The sequence below is a fragment of the Rhinichthys klamathensis genome, unplaced genomic scaffold (assembly GCF_029890125.1).
Source record: "Rhinichthys klamathensis goyatoka isolate OS25496 unplaced genomic scaffold, OSU_Roscu_1.1 h1tg000549l_1, whole genome shotgun sequence".
NCBI classification, from domain to species: Eukaryota; Metazoa; Chordata; class Actinopteri; order Cypriniformes; family Leuciscidae; genus Rhinichthys; species Rhinichthys klamathensis.
In genome coordinates, this window is record NW_026607020.1 from 424,557 (window position 1) to 452,331 (window position 27,775).

The 27,775-nt window shown below is 38.3% G+C and overlaps 2 protein-coding genes across 4 annotated transcripts in view; one reads left to right on the forward strand and one right to left on the reverse strand.

Moving 5' to 3' along the window:
• Positions 1–763: 763 nt before the first annotated feature.
• On the reverse strand, positions 764–10,770 carry hsdl2 (hydroxysteroid dehydrogenase like 2). Its single transcript, XM_056238986.1, has 11 exons — positions 10,645–10,770; positions 9,609–9,772; positions 7,821–7,919; positions 7,602–7,716; positions 7,377–7,480; positions 7,165–7,263; positions 3,626–3,820; positions 3,369–3,440; positions 3,107–3,247; positions 1,073–1,201; positions 764–990 (listed from the first exon to the last, which is right to left on the reverse strand). The coding sequence occupies exons 1-11, from the start codon at positions 10,659–10,661 to the stop codon at positions 878–880; spliced, it is 1,248 nt and encodes a 415-aa protein (XP_056094961.1). The 5' UTR covers positions 10,662–10,770; the 3' UTR covers positions 764–877.
• A 2,903-nt stretch (positions 10,771–13,673) lies between these two features.
• ptbp3 (polypyrimidine tract binding protein 3) overlaps positions 13,674–27,775 on the forward strand; it is a 66,865-nt gene continuing 52,763 nt past the window's right edge. For 2 of the 3 annotated variants that reach the window (XM_056238981.1, XM_056238984.1), the window contains exon 1: positions 13,674–13,851. Coding sequence is in view for 1 of the 3 variants with exons in the window: in XM_056238984.1 (XP_056094959.1) it covers positions 13,848–13,851 (4 nt within the window). In the remaining 2 variants the exon portion in view is untranslated. The remainder of the gene's footprint in view (positions 13,852–27,775) is intronic. The other variant, XM_056238985.1, reaches the window with a different exon arrangement.

The following is a 27,775-nucleotide window of genomic DNA, read 5'->3' on the forward strand; positions in this document are numbered from 1 at the left end:
ATGATGTAATGACAAATCTATTAAGGGGAGACACTACAGGCAAACCTGTGTTTTCATGCAATCTGGCAATTTTGAGATTTTGGGGCTTTTTGGCTTTCCATAAAGTGTTTTTTTCAGACTAGTGGACAGAAAACATCCGAAAAACACCTTTAACTGTATCTTTTAGAGCACTTTATCTATTTGCATCTGTAGATTTCAATTACAGTATATATTTTTAAAGGACGTTTTCTCAAAATGAGTTTGTCCTACATTGAGCCAGAAATCTCCACTTCAGTAACACTTACATACACCAAACTTTATTCTTATCCATATTATGAAGATTTTTACAAAGGGGTTTGTTCATATCTAGTTTTCCTGATTTTATACAACATTTTATTCCTTAAAAAAATGGCGAAAATGTCATTTTTTTTGGCTGTTGACAGTATTTTCTTATTTGTGGAGGGATCGAGATATCCAAAATCCCCTCTGTAAAAACCTTTGGCTCTAATATATAAAATAAATTAAACAATTTTTAACCTGACTTCATCCAATGTTCAGATTTTTGTTCTAGAAATGTATGCAAATCAGTGCATATTTAATTAGACAATGTCTCATTTGCATATTTAAACATACAATTTCTGAAAACTTGTAATACAAAAAAATGTTTGCTATTATTAATGTAATCAATCAACTGGTGAAGTATGTATTTATTCGTTTTTTTTTTTTTTACCCTATTCACCTGGGGTGTCTCGCCTTAAATAACATGCAGTGAAGAAAATGTAACTAAAGGAAAATCCTTTATTAAAATTAGTATCATCTGGACAAATGGTTTAATGAAAACAGTGATATAGAAAAGAGATCATGTACATCATGTAAGGCAGCCGATTGAGTGACTATATCACAGCTTAGACTTCATCATGGCCATCATCTTCTCCAGTTTGATGGCAAGGCTCATGTCACCCTTGATCTTCAGCTTTCCAGACATGAAGGCCATGGTCGGCTTTAACTTCCCTATGGATGAAGAACAAGGTTTGCATCAGTGCTTCCAGTTGTGTCAGTAGTGTGTGAAGTGCATCACCAACACATTTTATACCTCCGAACATCTTGACGAAGTCTGCGCTGTCCAACGACATGACGACGTCAGCTTTGACCAGGGGTTCCCCGTTGCCGGCACTTCCGGCATTATTCTTCAGGTCAATGTACCAGACTCCAGCATGCTCGCCTGCCAACCCAGCCAGACAACGTTGTTAATACAGCACAGATGTAACGTTAAAGGCCCCATAAAATGGATTCGCAAGTGCAGTTGAAGTATTTCCTATTAAAACAGGAAGTTGGGACAGGACATGTGCGGCTTGTCCCGTTTTTATTAAGCCAGTAGCCTTTAGTTAACGTCACAACCATGAATCACAGGCCAAATGATTAGATACTGCTAGTCAGAAGTAGGTGATTTTAGGGGGTGGAACATAATCATTCTGCACAGCCTTTGATTGGACACAATTTATATACACCTGTGAGTTTCAAAGAACTGAAAAACTGCACATTTTAATGCATATCTGTGGATATACATATCCCTATTATAGAAGCCCATTTCCAGCACATAGGGGGAGAAAATCATGATTTGGTAAATCATAATTATGACACAAAAAAAAAAAAAAAAAAACTTAAGACATAAGTTACAATTATGAAACACCAAATCATAATAATGAGATAAAAAGTCATAATTATGACATAAGTTAAAATTACGACAAGTCAATTTTATGAGATAAAAAGTTGAAATTAGAATAAGTCTAAATTATGACATAAAAAGTCATAATTGTGACATTAGTCGTGTGAAAAAGAAAGTGCACCCTTTTTTGTATTCTATAGTTTCATGTATCAGGACATAATAAAAATCATCTGGTCACTAGCAGGTCTTAAACTTAGGTAATGATGAACAACAACACATGGCATATTACACCGTGTCAGTCTGGAGGAACTTTGTCTTCACAACGCTTTAGTTCATTGAGGGTTGTGGCCATTTGTTTATGCACAGCTCTCTGAAGGTCACGCCACAACATCTCAGTCGGGGTTGATGTCTGGACTTTGACTGGGCCGTTGCAACACCTTGATTCTTTTATTTTTCAGCCATTCTGGTGTAGATTTGCTGGTGTGCTCAGGATCATTGTCCTGTTGCATGACCCAGTTTCGGCCAAGCTTTAGCAGTCAGACAGACTCTAGCATTTGACTCTAGAAATACTTTGGAAGATTCACAACTGGAAGATTGGCAACTGTCTTGAATGTTTTCCACTTGTGAATAATCTTCCTAGCTGTAGAATAATGGACTTCAGATTGTCTGGAAATGGCTGTATAACCCTTCTCAGATTGATGGCAGCAACAACTGCTTCTCTAAGATCATTGCTGATGTCTTTCCTCCGTGTCATTGTGTTAACACACACATAAAGGCCCCAGACCAGCAATCTGACACAACGTCTGCTTTTATAGAGGTGATCACACTTGCTGATGATCAATTACTCACAGAATTTTGATTAGCACTGCCTGACTGCTGCTTACCCTCTTAACTACTATGGAAGCAGTAAGAGTGTCCTTAGTTTGTCACCCATTTGGCTTTATTTTTGTTAAATAAATAATGACACAATGTAATATGTCATGTGTTGTTGTTCAATTTTAAGACCTGCCAAGGACCAGATGGTTTTTTATTATGTCCTGATATGTAAAACCATAGAATTCAAAAGGGTGTACTTTCTTTTTCACATGACCATGTATGTCTTATTTTGAAAAAGTGGAAATTGATACACTAGAATCAATACTAAATTATGATACAAAAGTAATAATGAACTCCTAAGTCAGCAATGATTTTGACTTTATCTCTTAATTATGACTCAACTAAATTTGAACTCAAAATTAGTATGTGATTTTGACTTTTTGTTTCATAATTCCAAATTATGTTATAATTGTGACTTTTTGTGTGATTTTTATAATTTACCAAAGCATGTTTTTTCTTATGTGGCAGAAATGGGCTTCCAAAGCCCATTTTTTATTATTCAGTGTAACAGAAAAACAATTGAAGAGTGTTAGAAGAGAGCACACACTCAAAGCCACAAAACTGGAACTCAAATGGTTTAACTACCTGATAAATCGAATCTGTACACTCCTTGTGTGGTTTTCACTATATCTGGATTGAGAATTCCTCTGATTATGTTGAACATCTCAGAAATGGGTCCCACGGTGGCAGAATCAGCTTTTCCACTTTTGAAAACCGGAGTGGCACCTGAAGAGGGAGTTCAAATATCGGCACTGAGTAGTCTTCTGAAGTACGCTTGAGAATGGAAGTAAATGAACCAAGTAGAACAAAAACGGATGAAATGTGTTGGTTATGCCTCATAACTCACCATGCTGCTCCATTTGCTTGGCTAGATCCTCAGGCTGTTCATCCAAGAAAAAGTCAGGAAGCAATGGATGACCTAAAAAAAAGGAAATATATTGTGTCGTGTCGACATTCAAAGTTTCCTGTAATATGACATAACTGTCATGTTATTGTATACAAGGTCTAAAAAAAATACTTGAAAGGCCTTTGAAAACTTCTACACAAACAAAATAGTAATAAATATATTAGTAATGATAATGTACCATTTTAACATTTACCAACCTGGCTCAACAGCATATATATCCAAGTCCTTAATGCCCTCCTTTTTGAGAATGTCCTCATCAATAACAAACTGTCCCGTGAAGCTGGAGGGTTTTTCCAAGATGGCATAGGCTGCATCAGCCATGATCTCCACCTTCCTGCACTGTTTACCAATCCCAGAACCACCCAACATGTCCATGGCAGCCGTCTGGATGGCTGAAGGTTGAGTAATTCAGTTATCATAGTCAATTTTGACTAATGATGTGTTCACAACTTCACACTTGTAGTTCGGTTCGCTTGGTTCATTTGGTCCGAAAAAAAACAGAAATATTTAGTCCTGGTCAGCTTAGCGTTCACATTGGCATTTTAACACCGAACCTAAAGATACTGAACCTAAAGGCATATAGATACGTTCACAACCTGATTGTACCCGAGTATATTTTGAGACGGAACTTACCGAACATCCAAAACAATGCTGTGTTTTGGGCTAAATGCTCTCGCTGTACGTGCGTAGCTACATATGATGGTATTTTGAGAGCTTATGAAGAGCTTATAAAATGTGTAAAGGAGTCAAAACAGCGTCAGGAATCCCTCCGTCACGCAAATGAAGATCTGCTGTGAGGAGACGCGGTTCTGACGCCCGTACTGAACTGTGATGGGCAACATCGCGACTATGACGAGAAAACGATGATATGCTTGACCTTTCTGTCCTTTTTAGGGTCTCATCTTCCTATTTTTGGTTAGCTTACATGACTTTGGTCAGTGTTGCGTTCATATTTTATTCGAACCGCACCAGAGTTCGTTTGGAAGCAGACTAAGACCCATCTTTTCAGTGGTTTCAGTCCTCTTGTTTGGTGCACCAGGGTTCACTTTAATCGAACCAAACATGCCAAGTGTGAACACACCCTTATATTCAATTCCACTTCACTTCCACAGCAAGTTTCATAATACATATTGCATATCAATAAAAAGTTCAGCATGCCACTTTGAAACAACGGCACATGCACTACCTCTCAATGGGTCTCATTCATGAAACATTCGTAAATAATATACGAGTAAATATGAGAGTGATTTGCGCGTAAAGAGACCTTCCCGAAAACTCATCCCCTGATTTACAAATACTTCGTAAACGTCAGATGTGACAGTGAAATGTGTGTGTGTGTGTTAATGAATTCCAATCAGTCGTAAATGTGAGTGTGCAAGCGCGTCCTTCTCAATTACCATAAATCCCACCCATTAAATCCAACTGACAACTATATATGAGAATCATATTATGACACCAAATGAAGGATTTCAACATGTCTTCTCAAAAACGAATGAAAAAGAAAAATTTCTCAGATGCAGAAATCGAAGCTTTATTATAAGAAGTTTATTCAAAACACCACATTTTATTTTCAAGCGTATATGGCTACATAGTGGCGTATCAGGTCCTAAAAAAAGGAAGCTTGGCAGCATATTACAGATGCAGTTAATGGAGTTTCATCTGTTAATCAAACAGTCCCAGAAGTAAAAAGAAAAACCGTATGTAATTACTATAGCCTATATAATATTTTTTCAAAATGCTGTGTAAATATGTACCCGATTAAGGTGAATTAAAATGCAGCCTTTGTTATTAATGAGCAAAACGTTCGGATGTTAAACTCACTATTTACGCGTGGCTGGGAGCAGGTGTAGATTTCTTTCGTACCAACTAACATTTGGAAAATACGAACATTTTAATGAATCCGAAAATTTACGCCAGAACCACTTTACACACGATTTACACAAAAATTCGTTCTGCTCGTGTTTCATGAATGAGACCCAATGTTTCTTGGAAGCTCAAACAAACTCAATCGGATCTCTTTGAGCTTCCGCTGACCACATTTCATGAGATCTATATAAGTGCATTGATCAATGTTTCTATGCGAGTAAAAGCCTAAATCAAATCTGTTCATCATATAAAGCGATCGTAACTCTTTAGAAGATTTAGATTAAACCCCTTGACTCATACGGATTACTTTTACAATTGCTGTGTCCCAATTAGCATACTATCTGTCCTAAATAATATTCAAAAAAAGAATTAGTGTGTCCCAAATCGTAGTGTTGAAATGAGTTTTCCAAAGATACCCGGATGGTCTACTTTTCCCGGTCAGAATCCGAAGTGCAGATCGATGCACACTCTAACAGCTAATATTGCCCACAACCCATCACGCATTGACGAGGATTCGATTAGAACTACAAACACGGATAAAAAGTGTTTAAAACTACAAACATGGTGGATGTGTGAGTCTGACAGTTAAGTAGAGAGGTTTAGATAAGGGGGTTTGAGTGATTAATTATTAGCATCTAACCTGAGAAAGACATTTCAATGATATCCACATTATATTTCATCTGCAACAGCATTGTAAGTTTTTATAAAATACGTTTGGTCATTAACTTTTAAATGCATCATTGCACAAAAACACATGAGGAGAGACTCCGCATGAATGACCCACGTCTGGCAGATCAACCATACAGTTGAGTACTACAACTGTGACAAGATGATTGACAGGGTAGTTTAAACGGTGACAGGATGCATGTAACTGAGGCCCCGTCCACACTACTGCGCTTTCGTTTAAAAACGGAGACCTTTTGCTACGTTTGCGCCTCCCGTCCGCACTAAAACGGCAAAAACGGAGACCCAAAACGGAGAAGTTTAGAAACGCTGCCGATCCGTTTTTCGTTTTGAATCTCCGGAGGGCGTTTTAGTGTAGATGGGTCAAAACGGAGGACTTTAGAAACGATGACGTAGAAGAGGCTCACGCTCGGCTCTATGATTGGGCGTCATCAGTCATGGCGTATATCTTTGCTAGCGGCTGTTGTACAAGTAAATTCTGCATTTTACAATGCTATAACTGCCTACATGCGCCGGAGTCAAGCTGTTATTCGAGCGATCTGTGACAATTCCCGTGTGCAGCGGCGGCGTTGACCGTACATGAGCGTCGGTTTGGGGTTAACCCAGAGCATGGTGGGATAATTTTATCAAGGAAGTTGTGTTTACACCGGCACGCGCATGCCCAGTGTTGGTGAATGGTCACGTGATCCGCGTTTTCAGTCGTTTTAATGTGGACGGAGATCAATTCTAATACGCAGCTAAAACGCTGGTGTGGACGGAGATCGTAATCGTTTTAATTATCCGTTTCTAAACTAAAACGCAGTAGTGTGGATGGGGCCTGAGCGACACAGCTGTCCGTTGAAGACGCAAGTAGCATGTCCCAAAGCTTCTACTCTGTTACACACTCAAAAGTATGTACATACTTTTATGGCATAGTACAAGTAGGTGAATTGGGACACAGCAAATGTCTTTCGAACTTTTTGAAGAGTAAACGTTTTGGTTGCGTGGACTTTCAATGAAGGTACAGAAAACACTCAGCTTTCATTAAAAATATCTTCATTTGTGTTTTGAAGATGGATTTGGAACAACATGAGCGTGAGTATATTATGTAGATATACATTACAGAAGACAAAGTCCGCAATATCAACTCATCCATTAATGATCTCCTAATTTAATTATTTAATGACTGAAGTATGAAACCCATTACCTGTCTTGGGCCATAAGGCATTAACGGCAATAGATCCCCTGAACTCTTCGGCCATTCCCAGTACACACATGGACATGCCATACTTTGCCATAGTATACGCTGCATGGACATGATGGAAAGCAAAATCAGTGGCATTATTTGTCACCAATGTTCAGTGGTAGTTTAAATCCGAAGGCTTTGAGCACAGAATGTGAGAAGGCTCTTCCGCTCACCCGTGTGATTTTTGAACCAGACAGGATTGAGGTTGAGAGGTGGGCTGAGGTTAAGTATGTGAGGGTTTTTGCTCTTCAGAAGATGTGGGATACACAATTTAGATCTGTAATGAAAACAGAGTTTTGTGTGTTCAAAACAAGTTATGCTTGTCTGACATTATCTGTGACACACGATGTATTTTTTGCAATGATCTGTGAATCTCAATACATAATGCTTCTACTCACGTCAGGTACGTTCCCCTGAGATTGACGCCCAGCATAAGGTCGACCTTCTTCATTGGAGTCTCCAAAGTTCCTGTTAAATTGATGGCACTGGCATTGTTGACCAATATGTCAATCCCTGTCATCAGAACCATGAGAAATGAAAAACAAATTAGAACGCAGCTGAGCGCTAAAAATGTGCACCGTCTAAGAAGAATAGATATTTCAAATGCTGTGACTCGCCTCCAAATTTTTCCACAGCCTGTACCACGGCATCATTGATCTGCTTCTCATCACGGACGTCTACGATACAAGGCAGTGCTTTCCCTCCTGCAGCTTCAACTATCACACAGACATTATCTGGTCATGGTCTTTTCACATACAACATAGTGACTGCAACAACGACAAAAAAGTGGGAAAAAATACAGTGTATTAACCATCTTCTATTGGAGAAAGAACTACTCATCCCGCAAACCATTGAGAATGATGTAATAGACTTAAGGTGATGATACACAGGGCAACTTTTTGAGCAATGTTGCTGGGCAATCTTGCCGAGCAATTGTTGCTTGGGCACTTTCCCATTGAAAATGGGCCATAAATTTCTATCTGGGTAATTTAGATCGGTCGTGGGCTCTGTCTCTCATCTGGTTGCCCGTTGACGGCAACATTGCCCAGCAATATTGCCCTAAAAGTTGCCCTGTGTATCATCACCTTTAAAGTCGGCATGAAACGGAAGTTGCGATAGTCTTTTGTCTTTGTGACGTATGAGAAAAAGGTAGGTCGGGACTGGATTCGTCCTCAGGAATTGATTGGATTGTAGGAAGTTGGGTGTTGCAGATCTGAAAGGCAGTTTGCGGTCAGTTGTGGAGGATATTAAGCGCCGAGACACACGTCATGAGGAGAACAAACACCGAAAAAAAGTTGACCCCAAACTTCTGAACGTTACTGTGTGTTCTACAGTTCATGCTATGAAAAGTCTTCTATGGGAACTATGTTAACTCCCTGTCCTGAAACCAGTTTGAGACGTCCTGTGCTTTGTGAAATGACGCAGAAGTCAGAAGATGGGTACAGTACATTATATTCATAAGGTGATGTACATGGTCAACCCTGAAACATTAACAGGCTGCAGCATTCATGTGATGTTTGATTGGTAGAACCAACAGCCAAACGCCCATTAATCGAAGCCTCAATCAGCAGCATGAATCGCTGGCCTTGTGACAACAGTCCGGACAGTGGTGTAATATTGTCGGAAATATAATCAGCTGCATGAATCCTTGGCCCTGTGACAACAGTCCACAACTGTGGCAGTGGTGGGATGGTGCCTGGAATATTTTCTTGGCACACTTGAGGCCTGTTGATACCAATCTATCATCCCTCCAATGAATGTCACAGCCCATATTCAAATGTAAACATATCAATACGAATAACAAAACATACAATGATCACATCATTTGCAATGCTTCAGATAATGTAGAATTATACTGGGAATTCGGCTTTTAAACACAATTTTTAGGGAATAAATCTCAGAGCTGAGTTGAAAAGTTAAATACACAAGCTATCAGAAAAACACTTGTCAATCATCCATTCTGTAGTATTCATTTCTAAGAGGGCATTTACACGAACGTTTTGGCCGTTCATTCACACAACTGCGTTTTGGGGGCCTGAAAACGGAAACTTCTGAAAACCGGTTTCAAAGGTGCATGTTTTTGAAAATTATACCGTTCTCGTCTCCATCTAAACTGCGAAAATGCGAACTTCTGAAAACGATGATGCCACGCGCATGCGTATAACCTGTTCAGTTTATAGGCTCGTAGTGTTTCTTTTCAAAGTGACATCGCCATCACCTGGCCTGGCATGAATAATGCAGCGCTTTTAGTCGCATTCGTGGATCTGTGTGAACAGAGATCGCTTTTGATAACGTTGTCGTCTGTAAGCGAAACTTTTCATAAACTCAAAGGAAACACGTTTCAGTTTGTACTACACCGTTGTCGTGTAAGCGTACCCTAAATGTGTGTGCGGGTATGCGCTCACTCTCTGCTGCAGCTGTGTAGATGGTGCCCGGCAGTTTGGGGTGCACATCGGCGGTTTTGGCAGCGATGACCACATTGGCACCGTCCCTCGCAGCTTTGAGAGCAATGGCCTTGCCAATCCCTCGACTCGCTCCGGTAATGAAGAGCGTACATCCAGCCAGCTTCCTAAAATGAATGCATAATCATATAATAATCTTATCATATCGTAATCAGTGCACTATGCGAACAATAATAGTTAAACGAAACATAACTATTCAGAGATGGGTATAATCATATTCTTATCAAATCTAAAGTCAAAGTCATGGGACAGACCAAATTCTACAATTAAACTTGCAATTAGTTTTGAAGACAGCAACATTTGAAATTAAGTCATGTTTCATAATGGTTTCCCTACTTTTTTGACAATGTCAAATATTTGCGCACACACACACACACACACACACACACATATATATATATATATATACACACACACACACACAGTATAAATATACACAGTACATACACACACTTACACACATTAATAAGACATACAAAAAAAAAACATACAAAAAGAGCCACAAATATATCAAATATAAGGATACATAATCTATTTATTATAGATAATTGCCTTGTATTTGTGGCACTTTTTGTTATCGCACATTTTTTTTTGTCGTTTTGTCCAATGTATCACGAATCAAGAGCTGTATTTGCGTTGGCATCCCTTGATTCCTGCGCATGGGAAAGTAGGGTAAAGGTCAAATTATTTTAGTTTAGAAAAATACTATAAATATGTAACGAGAAACGGGGTTAATGAATCTACTGAAATGCCAAATCAATGTCAACATGTTGACATTGGCTGTGTATTATGGCTGCAAAGTTTTGACGAAACAGTCCAGCTCTCTTATGTCATTCACAACAACACAGGTAAGTTAAAACATCGCGTGAATGACTCGATACGTGTATAACGTTACGTCTTTTAATACTAGTCAACACAACAATCAAGCGCAAAATTGTGCAACACACGGCTTATCAGCAAGAATGAGAGTGAAACTCACCCAGTGTTCTGCAGCATTGTGATGTCTGAGATGTTCTGTGTCTAACATTAGACTCAAGCCAAGACCTCTAAATGAAATAGCAGGCTGAGAACTCGCCCTTTACTCTAGTGACAGATTCCACTGCGATATAATTCACTCCACTTCCGGTAGAGTCATGAACGCGCTACTGTTTTAAAGGAACATCCGAAATATGCAATAAAAGTTCAAATAATCAGCTAAAAAAAAGGGGGTGGAAGAAAAATAAAGAATACAGAGAAGGGTCAATCACATAAATAATGGAACAAATTATTTCTTTATGTACACTATTATTCAAAGGGTCTCTTGTTGTAGCATTAATACACTGTCTGTTTGGTTTGCATAATTATGTAAATATGAACTTCAGCTAAGATTATACGGGTGTTTCTAATATGCATCCGAGTTTGGAGGAATATTTTCTATGAATGCACAGCTAGCCGTGGATTATCCTTTACTTATAATTTCGTTTAATTTATGTCATGTTTGAAATCCTAATGTACTTTTTTTAATTACTCTTCAAATAAAAAGATAAAGTTAGTAGGAGTAGTAGTAGTTTATTAATCCCAGTAAATAATATCGTATTGTGACCTAAGGGTATTGTTACACCCCTACTCAATAATAACAATGAAGCAATGGTTACTATTCATAAACAATACTAATAATAATATAAATTATTTATTAATTCTAATATAGGGGTTTTTTTCTATTTCTGCTGTCTCTGTGCAAAGTACACAGAGATCCAAGAGTTGCTGCAGAGCCGAAAGAGCTCCAGCTCTCTGGATGTCATGGGCGGAGCTTGACCTGGTCCAGGAGGGATAGAGTTATGGGTGGGGTTGGACCATCTAGCTCCACCCTTTATGCCCAAATTACATCCAGAGCTCTTTCTCATTCTCTGTGATAACATTACCAGCTTATAGCACCCTCTATGTGTTGCAGAGATGCGGTCGAGGTAAACGTCATCCAAATTTGTTGCAATTATGTGAACATAATAGGCCTACTTAATTAAATGATTTACCTTGGTTTTGCATTTTTGTTTCCTTGTGCATTTTTTTTCATTCCCCTGGATTGCCTCGACCCCTGTGTCATGTTTGTCATCTATCGTGATTAATGATGGTTCCCTTTAAAAACACTTGTTATTTCAGTAGCACCTCATTGCAGTACGCGAGATCCAGGGGGCGGAGTTGGATCCAGATCTAAGGGGTGGAGATGGGTAGGATTAGGGGTGGGGTTAGGGATCAGGGGGCGGAGATGGGTAGGATTAGGGGTGGGGTTAGGGATCAGGGGGTGGAGATGGGTAGGATTAGGGGTGGGGTTAGGGATCAGAAGGTGGAGATGGGTAGGATTAGGGGTGGGGTTAGGGATCAGGGGGTGGAGATGGGTAGGATTAGGGGTGGGGTTAGGGATCAGGGGGTGGAGATGGGTAGGATTAGGGGTGGGGTTAGGGATCAGGGGGTGGAGATGGGTAGGATTAGGGGTGGGGTTAGGGATCAGGGGGTGGAGATGGGTAGGATTAGGAGTGGGGTTAGGGATCAGGGGACGGAGATGGGTAGGTTGAGGTATATGTAAGGTGGGAGGAGTTGGATCTGGATCCAGCTCCTCCCCCTGGATTTCGTGTTCTGCAGTGTTCTGCATTCATCTTTGGCAACAGTGTTACCATGAAAATATAGAATTGTTTCAAGAACAATGTTTCAATTGTTTTAATTACAATCGTAATGTAAATACCTTCACCATGACATCCACCGTCTCTCAGTCAAGTATAAACAGTATAGATAGCCTGTATAAACATATATCTATGATATGAACCAGGGGTTTTCTGTCTTTTATAGGCCACAGACCATATGATCATCCTCGTGTGAGGGACCCCATCCTAAAATTTAAAAGGCAGCTATTTTCATGTATAAACACCCCATTAATACTGTGATTATAGAAATAATAAATATGTGTACATTTTATGTGGAAAATATTTAGCTTCTGTCATGTTATACATTACTTATTTTCCTTACTATAGTACTGTACTGTTAGATGTATTATTTATTTATTTAGAAAATGTATATTCTTTATTTATTTTAATCAATTTATTCACTTATTTCTTTATATATATTTAAATCCAATTTTGTTTATTTATTTTAATCAATTTATGTTAATGAATAATGAAATTTAGTTAAGTCAGTCTGTTTCTCTTAACTTTTCCACGGACCCCCTAAGAACTCCCTTGCGGCCCCCGGGGGCCCCAGTTAAAAAAAAAACCTGGAGTAAACTACTGTATTACAATTTCAGCTGATTTAAATTCTCTGTGCACTGGAATAGTTTACATGCAGGCTATGAATGTGCGATTACACAGTGCTTTTTGTGACACACACGTTTCATGTGAGCACAAGACTGCAGTTCAGCCGGTCCAACAAGTGTAACAAGTTCCTACACGCTTCAGGTACTGAGTGGATAACATATTTACTGCGGTCTTGATGTGAAATGTGTATAATAGTCATCATTATTACAAAACAAAATGCTTAATTTGGTGACATTAATTAGTTAATAATTCAATGCACCAGAATGGTTCGTATGGTTGATAAGGAGTTAATTTTAGGAACACACTCGCAGCTGTAATATAATATAATAAAATATTATAGTATAGAGCTATATGTCTGTGTATGTGTGTGCTAAATATATGTAAATATTTTCCAGATAATATTTTACACATTTCTTTACTGTATGAAAAAAGTCTTTAAACATGATTATATATATATTAAAGCCCTGCTTTAATAAACATATTCCAGGAACAAGATTATAGAGTTCCTAGTGCTGATACATCATCAAATTATCCAAAAGCACGCGCTGCGCTTGAAAACAGTGAACGCGCGGAACTTGTTGTCGCGCGCAATAACGAACTCTATATTAGTGCTTTCAACAAAACGTCCAACAACAACAAATATATTATTACGCGATTCTTCAAAGGTGTGTCTGCTGAAAGGGGGAGGCCATTTTGTACAGAGAAGCGTCTGTACATGCATGCATGTGTGTGTGTGTGTGTGTTCACGTCAGGAGCAGGAAGTGTGTGCGTGCCTTTGTGCTTGAGAGAGTGAATTTGTGTTGGGGAGTCGAACTGTAGTAACAGCAGTAACACCCGTTTCTTCATTTTCCTGTGCTTGCATTGTTATTTCACCTCGCCACTGTTTTGCTCTGTGCAATGGATGGGTATGTGAATTTACAGTGTCTTATTTTCCTATTACGCGCTTGTTGAGTTGCTCATGTATTGAAGTGTTTTCATTATTGTATGTAATGATAATAATGGCACGTCAGAAATGGCATGGGAGGAAAAGTGGGGGAGGGAGCAAACGTGTAAACTGCTGGAGATTTAACCTGAGAGTGCTTGTTTATTTTTAAATGCAAATGCAGTGGAAAAATGAAATATCATTATTTTACTTTCGCTTTGGTTTTGGTTTGTATTAAATGTATGATGCGCTTGTCGCGTAGGCTATGGGTTAATATTAATAATCGGTTGATGTTGTTGAGATGCAAAATATGGGCGTATGGCACTGTGAATAAACCATAATCAAAGTTAGATTCAAGGAAGTGCGCTTGTTTAGAATTAAATGACGTTTTTCTTGTAGCTTTTGTTATACAATCATTCCTCGTTTGCTTTCAACCCTTGCTATTCAATATACACGACATGAATTCGATGTGAATAGATTCGTGAAGTGGTAAGAATTAAGGAAATAAGAGCTCCTCGTGTGTTGCTGCCATTTTAAAGCCATTAAGGGGCGTTTCTGAAGCGAATCTGTCTGAAAACAGTGTTTCCTGGCGCTATTAGCGCTCCCGTTTTCATCCACCGACGCTCTCGAGTGGGTTTTATGTGAGAATTGTAAAAGAAGAACACGATGTTTATCTTTATATCGCGATATTATGTTTAACGACTTTTGCACAGACGGCGAGTCGAAAAACAGCTTCCATTGTACGCAGTCGCGCGCCGCGTTAGAGCTCGAGCGCTATTTATGGTTTAATTTGCGCGTTGTAAATGGTGTTGTATAGTGGGCTGAACTGTCATTGTTTACACTCCTGTGCCTGAGCAAAACTGTGGGCGAGGGACTCCGTGGTGTTCAGATTATACTCACTTATTGTTGCTTTGCTCGTCTCTAGTGACTCATTTCTCCGAATCGGTTCTTTTGAACAGTCCGTTTTAAAGTCCCCATGAAACCAAAATTGAAGTTTTTTTGCTTTTAGTATAAATGTTAGTCATACTGTTATCTCTAAGCTGGTGTGCTCCAAAACAATGACAAAATTCGCATTCAGAAGATAAGCATTCAAAATGCAGTCTCTCATTTTCGCCAATATGATCAATGATTTTGATGACATCACTCTGCACTTCAGCTTCACATCAGATTTGCTGTCCAATCAAATGCTCTCTAGAATCTGAAGCTCCGCCCCTACATTATAAATAGGCACTGAAACTGCTGCTGAAATTGGTCACTTTGTTCACTCAATTACTATTTTATACATGGTGAACGCTGTGAACACCATCCTCTGAATTTGTTGCATTATGGGATTGAATAAGTGGACTCAATAATGTTAACTATGGTTTCAAACACCAATACGAATGGCTGTCCCTTCAAATAGTCCTCTATATAAGGGTGTAGCGGCCGATTTCGTACTACATTTTTCATGTTGACATTTGACCAACAGCGTCAATTGCTTCGCTTCACTGCCATTCACAACTCCTCTGCCGTGGCCTCATGGGATAGTTAAGTGTTCATTGGATGCACACTTCAGAATCTCACTTTAGTGGGTCCTCCGGGTACTATTCCCCTACTGTTTTATAAATACTATGAATATTCGGACATACTGCTCGACTCACATACTGTTTTTCACTTGCAATATAGTTTGGAAGTAGGCATATTTGTACGCAGGGATTCAATCCAGTTTAATGAACCAGTTCAACTGATTCATCTAAAGGATCAGACTCAAAATGAAGGATTTGTTCAGGAATTGCTTGTCAAATAGGATTTAATCTAGTGCTGGACAACGATTAATCGCGTCCAAAATAAAAGTTTGTGTTTACATAATATGTGTGCGTGTACTGTCTGTGTATAATTATTTTGTATAGCCTATATAAATACATGTATATATTTAAGAAAAATTGTTTTAATATATAATTTATGTAAATAAAAATATGTAAATATATACATGCAAATATTTCTTAAATATACACATGCATATGTGTGTATGTATATATACAGAATAATTATACACAGTACACACACATATATCGGTATTATGTAAATGCAAACTTTTATTTTGGATGCGATTAATTGCGATTAATCGTTGCCCAGCACTATTTTAATCAAAAGAGATATTCCACACCTTGAATTGCGAAGTTGGTTATGGTTTTGGTTAATGCTGAAGTGCCTCAATGTCTATAGGCTCATGAAAACATGTCACGTTGTCCACAAAGAACAGTGGCAGTTCCCATTATAGCATGTTGGACCTTTTTAGTGTGTTTATCATTCACACATTGGTTGTGATCCTAGCAGGTTATCATTGTAGTACAGTATACTATATATAAAGGACAGTTGCAGCTCTGCTGAAGTGAAAGCATTAGATAATAATTGTGCATTTTCACACTCCCAGGGGATTTCCACCATCAAACAACTCCCACATCTCCCCAGTGTGGGGATTACAGTCTGCTTCTGAAAGACCGAACACCCATTTTTTACTTTGCCTCTCTGTCTCTCACTGGCTTTTAATAAATGTGGAAGCTTGAGGTGTCCACCTGGGTGGAGGAGGCGGAACTGAGGGGTTCGGTTTGTGTCACTTTAATTATAACAAAGGCATCTGGTAACGCTGAGTCCTGATATCAGACAACTGATGCAATGGAACAGAGCTAGACAAACCTAATTTGTTTGAGGGCTTGTCTTTAAAAAAAATAATTAATATAGCCTAATGTTGTTTCTAAACGTAATATGAAGAAGTGCTCTGTAAATGTTTGACATGCAGTTAGTTGTGTTTATACAGCTCTAAACTGCAATAGTCATGAACCTTTTCACACTTTAATACAGAAGTAGGAGGGGAAAAAGGAAGGTAGTTGCTAAAATTCTGCTTTCGACACTGTTTGCAGCCCACATCTTAAGGAGACAGTGTTGGGGAAAGTTCATTTTAAAAGTAATGCATTACAATATTGCGTTACTCCCTAGAAAAGTATCTAATTGCAGTTTTTTAACAACAAAAAAGTCCTTTTTTGGCAAATGTAAAGACCATTTCTCACCAAAAGTGCAATGAATAAGCCTCAGGCTGAAGGAAATGCAAATTCACGTCTGTAGAGTAGAGGGCGCAGCTCTAACAAACCATGTAATGTTTATATAAAGTCATTTTTGCTTGATCATCAAAGGTCTTGTTAATAAAGTGAGATTAAATGCACAAAGTATATGTGTGTAATTTGACATATTTAATTATTGCAGGTTTGTGTAATATTCTGAGTTTGCATTTCACTGTTTTTATTCATTTTGAGGAATGCTGAATCTATTTGTGTGCAAGTGAGATGAGTAAATGCTCACATTTAGTCTAGAGCTACAATAATAATCATGTTCACACACTGCGCGCACACACAACGCCTCTGCGCTTACAATTTCTCTCTACATGGGGACAGGAGCTGTCAGTCAATGCATGTCAAAACAAAGTAACTTGCAGTAACTTGCATTTACATTACATCAAAAAGTAATGAGTTACTGAAAAAAAGTAATCCAAATCTGGCATAGGCGTACTTATGCGTTTCCCACAGTAATAATAGCAGAGCTTCAGTGGAGGACTGTGTTTGTGTATCATGGCCAACTGTTTTCACACGTCTCATGTGGAGCATTGTTTTTCTTCTCCCTTGGACCAACGAACCATGCTGTATCACAATGTATGATAGGTAAATGTATACGTTGCGTGAAAATCTACAATGTTTGTTTTGCTAATGTCTCTGAAAGTTGCAAAGACGAAGCGCCGCCTGTTCATTTTAAAATGGCGCCTAATTGCTCTTCTCCAAAATAGGTACAACAAATGCGTACAAAGCCTTGATTCAAACTGAGACTAATAAAGTAATATAACGGCAGCTACTAAGAAAGCCACAATGAGAACGCGGAGCTGTTGTCCATCCATCCTGACAGATACCCGCTATGATCAACGAGAGGACAGTTAACTCGTACGTGACTAATTTTGGTCCTTTTAAGAAATGTTGCCTTGTGAAAGAGAACCAAACCAAGAAGACAACGTTGTAATAATTTTAATTCCTGTTTCCGAACAAAACAAATGATCTACAGGTCTGAATACGCCCTAAGGCTTCATAATAAATGATATAATTCTGAAATAAATGAGCAGATCTCGGTCTGCCCTGCATCCACATTCCAAAAAAGCAAGTGTGACCTTATGCTCTAACTTAATAATCGACCTTGTTGAAGTAATGTCCGTAGTGTACTTTAGAAATGTTATCCTGTGGGCTGTAAACTGGCCCGACCGGTCGTCAGCAGAACCAATGCCCTTAGTTCAAAAGGGTGCTTGTTGTGCTCAAAACAAACCAATATTTGTGGGTTTTGAGAATGGAAACATGATTTGGCATTTATATAATATTTAATATTTATTTTTATATTGAATCTCACAGAATGTGCAGGTCATATTCACCTAAAAACAATAAAAAATTCTATTTTGCATAAAGAAAATTAGGCCCACTTTTATTTAGGACCATTGAGATTTTTTTGCATCGTCACATCAATTGTCTTGCCAAAAATATATTTTTCATATTGTATGGAAAGAATGTTTTTTAAATGAGATTTTAAAGGAAATTTTACAACAAATACTGTGATGTATGGAATCTATGGGTACTTTACAATTATAATAATATATCTTTATTTTATTTTTATTCACATTACAGTGATTTTTGGTTCAAGATTTTTGCTTTGTACAGTCATTTTCTTAATGTAAAATAACATTTTAATCGATTGGTTTTAGTATTAAATATACATATATTTGCAGTTTTGTGAGATTCATCCAAATAACGCACTATTTATTTCACTGTTGCACAAAAAAAGATTCCAGCCTTCTGTGCCACATGAATTAGAAATGATCGCTCCTGCAGTTCATTATAATGCATTGTAACCCAATCACAATAGCTTCAAAATGGAAACCATGTGATGGGCACTTTGCTGCCTCATGTGGGTGATTCATTTAGGACATTTCACTTTTAGACTAATGTTGTCTTCAGGAGGAAATGTTTCATCCTGTCAGTATCCTCCCGATAAGCCCGAGCGACGATAATTAGGCAAAGTGTGGGGAGCAGGAATGACTCGCAGCATGATAGCCGAGACGTCCCACAAACCCGTGTGAGATGTTGGGGAAGTACCCCTGCTAGATCGTGGTGAGTCACATCATGAGAACACCATTATGCGAGTGAGGGTTGGAAAAACAACCGTCCTACTTTTTATTGCATGAGGGCTTTCGCATTCATCTCAAGCTCTTGTCTGATAGAAATCTTTGATACTTTCAGGTGACCCTCTTTTTTAAGATTCTAACAGACCTATTTCTATTTGTTTTGGAAAGCAATAAATATAAAATATAGCAGCAAGCAGTGATAATCAGGGACCACGCATTAAATGCTTATGATTCAGTGATACAACTGCAATGCATTTTTTTTTTCCAATATAATTTTTAAGGATGTTTTTATGGAAATAAGACAAACTCAAAATTGCGAAAAGTTTTCTTGCGGAAATGGATACAGATATTACCAACTGACTTCACACTTGGCATGTTTGTTTGGATTAAACCTGAACACAGCATTGTTTTGGATGTTCGGTAAGCTTCGTCGTGAAATATATACGTAATAAAAGCCGACCAATCAGGTTGTGAACATATCTCTATGCCTTTAAGTTCAGTATCTTTAGGTTCGGTGTTAAAATGCCAATGTGAACGCTAAGCTGACCAGGACTAAATGTTTTTTGGTCTGGACCAAACCAACCAAGCGAACCGAACTACTACTTAGGTTTCAGAGGAAAGACGATTTTTTTATTGTAACCTTTATTAGCAAAAACGTGTTGTAGCGCCACCTCTAGACATCTTCTAAATCTACTAAATTTCTTAATGTCTTCTCAGATTTGACATTATTTGCTGATGGAAGCTAATATAAGCTGTTTAACCATGATATTTATTTTTAGAAAATGTTAGCATTTGCACATTCGATTGATCATACGACTGCAAAGTTACACGCGTTTTACAGTTGTAGTGCCACTGGTGGGCAGAATGTGACCTAACTTGACTGGCATGCATCCTTAGGCTGTCCGGTTGTCTATGTATGTTGAATTTCATTAAGATTGGACTTTGCATTTGGCAGATATATAGGCAAATTTTTTGCAACACCAGACCAATTAATTCGCTTATATCTTCGTAAAGCACCGACATATCAATATTTTTTTTATCACTTTTTGCCCGTATCTGCAAAACCTTTGCCTTATTATGGTGCCACCTAGTGTCAGATAGATGTGTGTGTTTGCGGCTGAGTAGTGGGTGGGATTTCTGACCTTCCCACCAAATAGGGTATCTCTACAACCTTCGATCTTCGGTTCTTGAACCCCTATTGAATTGCAAAACGATCCACTTTACTAAACAAGAGGTTAAGTCAATGGGGTCCAATGTTGTTTTGAAGTCGCTGGCACAACGCTAGGGTGATTGCCAGGGTGTTTTAAGTGTTCTGTATGATTGCTAGCATTTTTCTTACTAATCCAAGTCAAAAGTCCTCCATCTCTGTGATATTCTGGCATCCCTCATTCAATGCAAGTCGAATTTCTTCTTTTGCCTGTTCTATTGTCTGCCGAGCAAAAATCACAAGTCAGATCGCTTAGAAATAGCACACCTCTTCTCAACAAGCTGGATGATTTGAGGTATCACTTGTCAGCATGTGGGACGAGTTAAATAAAGAAGTTTACTACAATGACACATGAGGGCAGGCTATTCAAAACGGCATCTACACCTGCGAGTCATATAGCATGGCAGGAAATGAGTGCTTATCAGGTATCAGCTTCTACTTGTCCATGTAATCAAACTGTTTTGGACATGGAAGCCACGCACTGATCCTAGATCAGTGCTTTTATTGCAAACCGATTTATTAAATGTAACGAATCTCCTGTTATATGTGGGTCAGATATAAGGTTAAAGAGGTGGAACGTACGGCTAGATCCAAGACGAGAATGGAGAATGCTCTTTTCTCCACACGAGTCTGATTTTATTAAGGCCTAGAGCACGAAAGAGAAAAACATTGTCATGTGAGGGCTGGCCTCACAGGGCTCAGAGCCCTTATGAAGATTTATCTGGAAGCAGCTGGTCTATTTTTATTGTCGGCATGTGAAAATGGCGATGTGATAGCACTTTTATTTTAGGCGTGATGTAAAATGCACGTCGTAAAGCTGACCTGTGTTTTTAAATCGTCTTTTAGGTGGCTTTTGAAAAACCTTAAAGTTCAAAAGGTCAGGGTGATACAACGGTCCTGATATATTAATTAGGGAGGATCCGATCAGGATTTTTGCAGACGATACCAACTACTTATTTCTTGTCATCACGATTGGCCGATACTGATCATTCAAGCTTTAAGTGATATGTACGCTGTCTGTTGGCTGTCACTTTAAACCCTTTACTCCCTGAAGGCATTTTTCATGATTTCACATGATTTGGAGTGGCATACCTAAAAGTACACTGAAAAAAAAAAAAAAAAAGTTGCTGGCTTAAATCGCCCTTGGAGATTTTTATGTTACAACACTGCGGAGAAAACTCCAGAAGAAGGGATGCAATTTATTGATTGTTCGTTTGAATCGCGACAACCTGCTCTAAATATAAAGATGTGCGGTTTACTAATGTATCACACAGTTACAAAGCAGAATATGACTCCTGATCGAATTTCTGAATGTGACATAAATGTTGTGACTCCTGATCGAGTTATAAAATGTGATTATCCGCCGGTCGATCGGAGCATCTCTAATAATAATAATGGATTAAAATCATAGCCTCAGTGAAAGACGGAAATTCTTGAAAAAACAGTGTTTAGCAGTTTGGTATAATCCTTTGTTTATCTTAAAAAAATCATATTTGAAATAAAACTGCTTCACTGCTAATTAACATTTGAAAACTTTCGCAAAGTCATGCGGTGCAACCAACATGCAGAAACATGAAGGGAAAAAAACATAAAACCGTAATTGATGATTTATTAGAGAAATAAATCTCATCAAATAATCTGAAAATTTGGCTTTATCGTGACAAAGCAATGTTAGTAAAATGTCATGTGGTGTGACGTGATATTTTTGAATAATTAATTATATTGGTACAAAATACCTTTAACAAGGAATATTTTCTTAAAAATATATTTCAAAATCTTAAAAAAAAAAAATGATTATACGGTCTGTATATCTACATGTATTCAAGATGAAAGGAAAATATATATTTTACTTGATGGTTACACCAATGACTTTGTTTAGTCATTAAATTGAAACTTTTTTCGAAAATGGTATAAAACTTGAAGCCCAGATTTTTCCTTTCCTTTTTCTTGGACTCTTATTAATCATTTTGTAATGTCGCAGGAGACATTATGCATGTGCTTTTTTGTCAGTCTTTTTGCCATTTTCCTTAATTTCCCTTTATTCTCTGTCTTGCATTGAGACATAACCAACCTTTACACAATTTGTCAGTTAGTTTTTATGAAATCTCTTGTAAATGTTGAATGCTGTTATTTATAACTGCCTCCCAGAGTCTATAGTATTTTCACAGATATGTAAATTAAAATAGAAGAGATGTTCGGAACCTACAACCAGTTCATATTTAAATGCTGTGCCATTCTACCTCGGCTGTGCAGAATTTCAAATATACCCACGTTTTCTAGATTTCAGTAAGGCGGCGACATGTTTCGCCCACTCACATGTCTGCCATATGGACACCAGCCTCATTTCCACACACACTACACCACTTCTTTCCTTTATAAACACGGTTTAATCTGAGAGAGAGTGCATGACGTTTATTAGCTGTTATCATCAAATCTGGTTAATACTGGTGCTGTTGATCTGGCCAGTTTGAACAGTGTCACAGGAGACTGTGTGCTGTACTTCCTTGTTTTCATATAGTGCACTTCTGCTGTACACTGCAGGATCTGAAGAGCGACTGCGCAAAGTGAGTCATTCTCTGCACTTTCTGAGCATTTGTATTGTCATGTTATCCGCTGGTCTCAAACATCACGTCATTGTCAACATGACATCAAAATAGTTTTTGTTCTTTTTATGCATGATACATTGGTTATTCCACTTCATGCCAAAGCAGCAATTTAACCTTAATATTCTTTCATTACTTTTTAATAAGTCCAAAACAACAATCATGTTGTTCAAAATTGTGTCATATGGAGGCCACTTAACCATCCAATCAAGTGCTGCACTAAATTAGATTTTTTTAATATCCTTAATATCCTGTTTTGCTCGGAAGTACGTCACATTGTGGAAGTAAATTGGTTGCGATCATTGCACTCACACATTACAATGATTGATGGAGAAAAAAAATGATGTGGAGACGAGCAACAATGGCTTTTGTCAGAGAGTTCCTTATTATGTTACCATGGACAATGGCAGCATGCAAGAACCAGCTCCTGTGCTTCAGTATGTCTTTAGTAAAGCGTTATTCAAAAATGAAAATTCAGTGCAACCATTTTTATATTACATGAATTTCCCCTTGTGAGTTTGTCAACTATGTTACAGATGAACTGATTTAAGTGACTCAAATATTCAATATGTTTTGGTCTATTCTGCAAAGTTCTTTGGTCTATATGTAGTTATTCTTTAAAAAGACTTCTAAGAATGTAATTTTTTGCCATTATTTCAAATATTTCTCAGCACTGTCACAAAGGACGAGAATATATTTTTTTTATCATAAATCTACTTTAAAGATCATTTTGATAGTTTTAAGAATGAATGTCAAATCCAGACAATGTGGATGTGAACTACACCCTGAAATATCAAAAGCAGCAGTCCAGATATTAAAAATTCAGTCAAAACATAGTTGACGATGGCGGTAACATAGTTGACAGTTTCACCATTTTGCATCATAATTTCAATGGCAGGCCGTGTCTGGCCAGCCAAATGTTATTGTCTTGAATAGGTTAACCTCACATTATTCAAAATAAAATAAAAAATATTGAAAACCATAACAATGTAACATAGTTGACAGGCAATAAATATACTCCTTGACAATAGGTAATTGGAGATAAAATGCAGAAAAAACGTACAAAAGATATTTACCATAATGTGTTTAAAATATCTGCCACAGAAGAAAATGACATCACATGATACTGGTCACATGGTTTTGGGATAAACCACTTTTTAGTTTTCATGGGGGTGTTTGGTTAGTAACATAGTTGACATCATTTTTGCTTATTTGAAAGAAAATGTATTTAAACCAAATTTTATTTTTCTAAGGTATTTAGATTGTGTATATGTATAAATTTAATATAGATAATCTTGACTGGAACAGAGTCATGGACTACTTTCATGGTATTTTTATGGTGTTGTTTGATCCTTTTCAGAGTTTGACAGCTTCTGGTCACTGAATGCTTTGCTTATATGGAAAAGAGCAGCATGAACTTTCCTCAAAACATCTTCATTTGCGTTGCACAGGGTTTGGAATGACATAAGTGTAAGTAAATGTAAACCGTCCCTGTAACATGCACTTTGAGCGAGTTCCCATTTTGTCATTGGCGGTGGACAGTCACATCGGGCTCGTCCCACAGCCTCTGCTCAGTTGAGGTGTTCAGCCATATGAGTCTTTGTAATGGAACGATTCGCTTTCCATCCATCCAGAGGATTGTTGTTGTTGTTATTGATGTCCGGCTTCCTGCCATTCATCATGTTCCTCTTATACGTACACTCTCACAGAGCCCCCCTCCCGCTATCCCAACGATAGTCCTGCCATTCAAGTGCATTCGCCTTTTTGTTTAGAAAAACTAAACGACAATCATGTGACTATACGTATTCAGCATTTGCAGTTTAATGTGAAAGGTGAAACGCTTTACATTATCCAAACAGCTGATGTATGTAGACGAGTGCATTGCCTTTATGAGGGTTAGCAGGGCTGTTTAATATATTATGAGCTGAATAAATAGCGTTGAAAACTGTCGGCTCTGTTTTCATTCAGTGTTAATGTTGGAACACTTATGAAAGTACTGCATTTTCACCTAGTCTCCAGGTTTAAGGCATTAACACCTTTCTACAGTCCAAATTACACAGCTTTGCCATTAAAGTGCATTTATTTAACAGTGCGTTCACAAGCACTGAGAGAGAATAGCTTCTATTTCCGTCTGTGCTGAGTTGTGAGATGAATGGCTTTTTCCCGCTGGTGGTGAAAAACCTAATCATTGCCTGCCTGTGTCATTTTGGCTATAGGCATCATGTATGAAACGCCAGTGTAACAAATTTGTGCATAAATCATTTGTAAAAACCATGCTTAAGTAATTTTTCATGTAACAATGAATTATTCAAGAGTGCATTTGGGTCAAATATGGACAAACCCAACCATTGGGTTTAAAAATTAAAATACAAATTTTAAACCAGTGGTTGGGTTTGTCCATATTTGACCCAAACATGGGTTGAAACATCCTAGCTTTTTTTTTAGTGTATGCGTAGTATGATCGTTTGGTAGCTTGGTATTCCGTATATAGTAAAAGTCATTTCTTCTAACTGAGGGATGCTTGGGAATGCATCAGGAGTGAAGTATGTGGGAAACACAGCCCAGAGTAAATTACAGGGACTAGATTTAGAGGGGTCGGCCACGCCAAACACACCCCCGTCTCCCCCAGTGCAAATCCCTACGAGTCTGCCAAACTCGGGCACAACAGATGCCATTCGGTTAACCAGAGCATCATGTCTGAAGCCTCAAACAGGTTCGCCCAATTCACTGAGCCTTCAACTGGCTTGGAAAACTTACATAAAATCTCATATGCCCATGTGTTCTATTATTATGCCAATATGCTCCATTATTCATGAGCATGTGGTATGAAATAAGAAAGCAAGCATTGTCAAAACATGACTCAGCCTATTGAGAGAGAAAAGAAAGAAAAAAACCAATGGCAGAGGAAAGTGCTCTAATTTTTTCCCAAATGCTAAGCTCCCTTGAATAATGGTGGGAAAATCCCAAATGCATAGTTTTTTTTTTTTTGCTCTCGCCAAGAGTACACCCCATTAAACGAGAGTCGCTGGACGTCTTTCAAATATCCTCCCCAAAAACACTTTGCTGACACCATATCATTTTCTCTGACAAAACAGCAAAGCAATTGACACAGCAACATTACTGGGTGTCGTCTTGAGTGATGGGCCCTGTAAGATGCTTTTTTTCTTCATAATCTTAACACAAAACAAAGGTATTCTAACAAACCATATGTAGGTTTATGAGGTGATGTTTTATATACATAAATCTATTTATTAAAAAATACATTAGAAAATGCAATGCCATAAAAACTTGCCATAATCTTTTTAATATTATAGGCATTATTATTCTTAGACACTGCTTATTAATATTTGATCAAATTTGTCTGCCAAATCCAAGTCATGTGGTGTGTCCAACATGCAGAAACAATACAGCAAAACCATAGAGGCATAGCACTGTGGCATCATGGTGTAAAGTTGTGTATGGGTTAACATTATTACTTCTCCCAACTACCAAAAGACCTCCCCCAATCCGTCACCTATTTTCTCGTGACCGTTTATTATTTTTTTTGTTGGGTTAATTCTGTGAAGAATGCCACAGTCATATGACCAGAAAATCCTGTTATTTCTTTTACACTTCATACTCCATCAAAGTTCCCACTAATAGTTTTTTAACACTGTAAAATCGCACCCTCCCCAGAGTCCATCTGTATTTGTATATTTTGTAATGCCTGCAAAGTCAGACCTTTAAGGTATTATGAAAAAACCTCTCACTGTTGCTTCATCATTGATCCTGTTGTGTAAATTCACCTGCATTTTTTGCTATTTCAGCAGATGCCATTCATCCTAGTCAGCAGTTATGAGCGCACAGGCCTTATGTTGCCCCAGATGTGGGAGTATGTCAGAACTAACTGAAAATGGGAGTTGTGTAGCCGTGCAGTCACAATGCAAAGATGGTGCCAGGGTCTTGCTACATGGCAGCTAACCCGTTCTGAGTGATTTTAAGTTGGTGTCTATGTACTTTCTAGGGGTTCTGGGTAATGTCTGGGGAGTTGATGGTGGTTTCTTCCTGAGACAAAAAAGTCAAACACATCTTAGTCAATTTAGTCAGGCGTTTAAAGCCCAAAGTATTCTTCGGCTGTCTGCGCGACCTAATTTTCACCATCGGTAGAGTCCGCAGCCCCATTTTTATGACCGCGTAGACGCCGGTGTGCGTCCAACAGTGTATGCGCAAGGTGATACCCTTTGGTACGCATCAAAACCAATGTATACTTTGGGGTTTAAGTGTCTCCATTGACATCAGGCGCCACAGAGAACCTGTTGCGTGTGTCTGTCCCTCATGTTGCTCTGTGTTACCGCAGTGCCTTCAGTATTTTCACTGCTGAGCATTGTTAGCGCTCTGTTGGCATTCTCGTCTCCACTGGCGGCCTGTGTTTTGGCTAGCAGGGCTGGGAGACGGGCAGAGAGGGCTATTGTTCTACTGTACTCCTTTGTTTCACCCAAAGATCTCCCCCTTCTTCCTCACCTCACTTCTCATCTGCGAGGAATGAGAACTATGCAGTGTCCCGGATGGACCTGGCTCCCACGTTGTTTCGCCCCGTGTTTCTCTCCCGCCCTGTGAGGGAAGCTGTCTTTCCCGGACCAAAATCCTTGACTTTCTCAGATTTGATTCAAAACGTGTGACTCACGTCTTGTAATGTTTTGAAACGTTTGTTAGCTAGCTGGTTTGTTCGTAGATGAGTAGTGCTGTTTTACTGAATCGAAATTTTTAGGGGCTTTTAGATATTAGATTTAGTTTTTCTTGTTAGATGTTTATATACAGCTACTTTCCCATGCAAAAGTTAACACCAAAAATGCTGGCTACACAAAATTGGTGTAGGATTTACTTTGAAACTATTTTTGCTAGTAAATTTAACAAATAGCTAATTATGAAG

Coding starts and splice junctions, on each gene's coding strand:
- hsdl2 (XM_056238986.1), bottom strand. Junction 7,264..7,376: donor CTGGTTCAAAAATCACACGG/GTGAGCGGAAGA, acceptor ATGTCCATGCAG/CGTATACTATGGCAAAGTAT. Junction 3,248..3,368: donor CAAGCAAATGGAGCAGCATG/GTGAGTTATGAG, acceptor CTCCCTCTTCAG/GTGCCACTCCGGTTTTCAAA.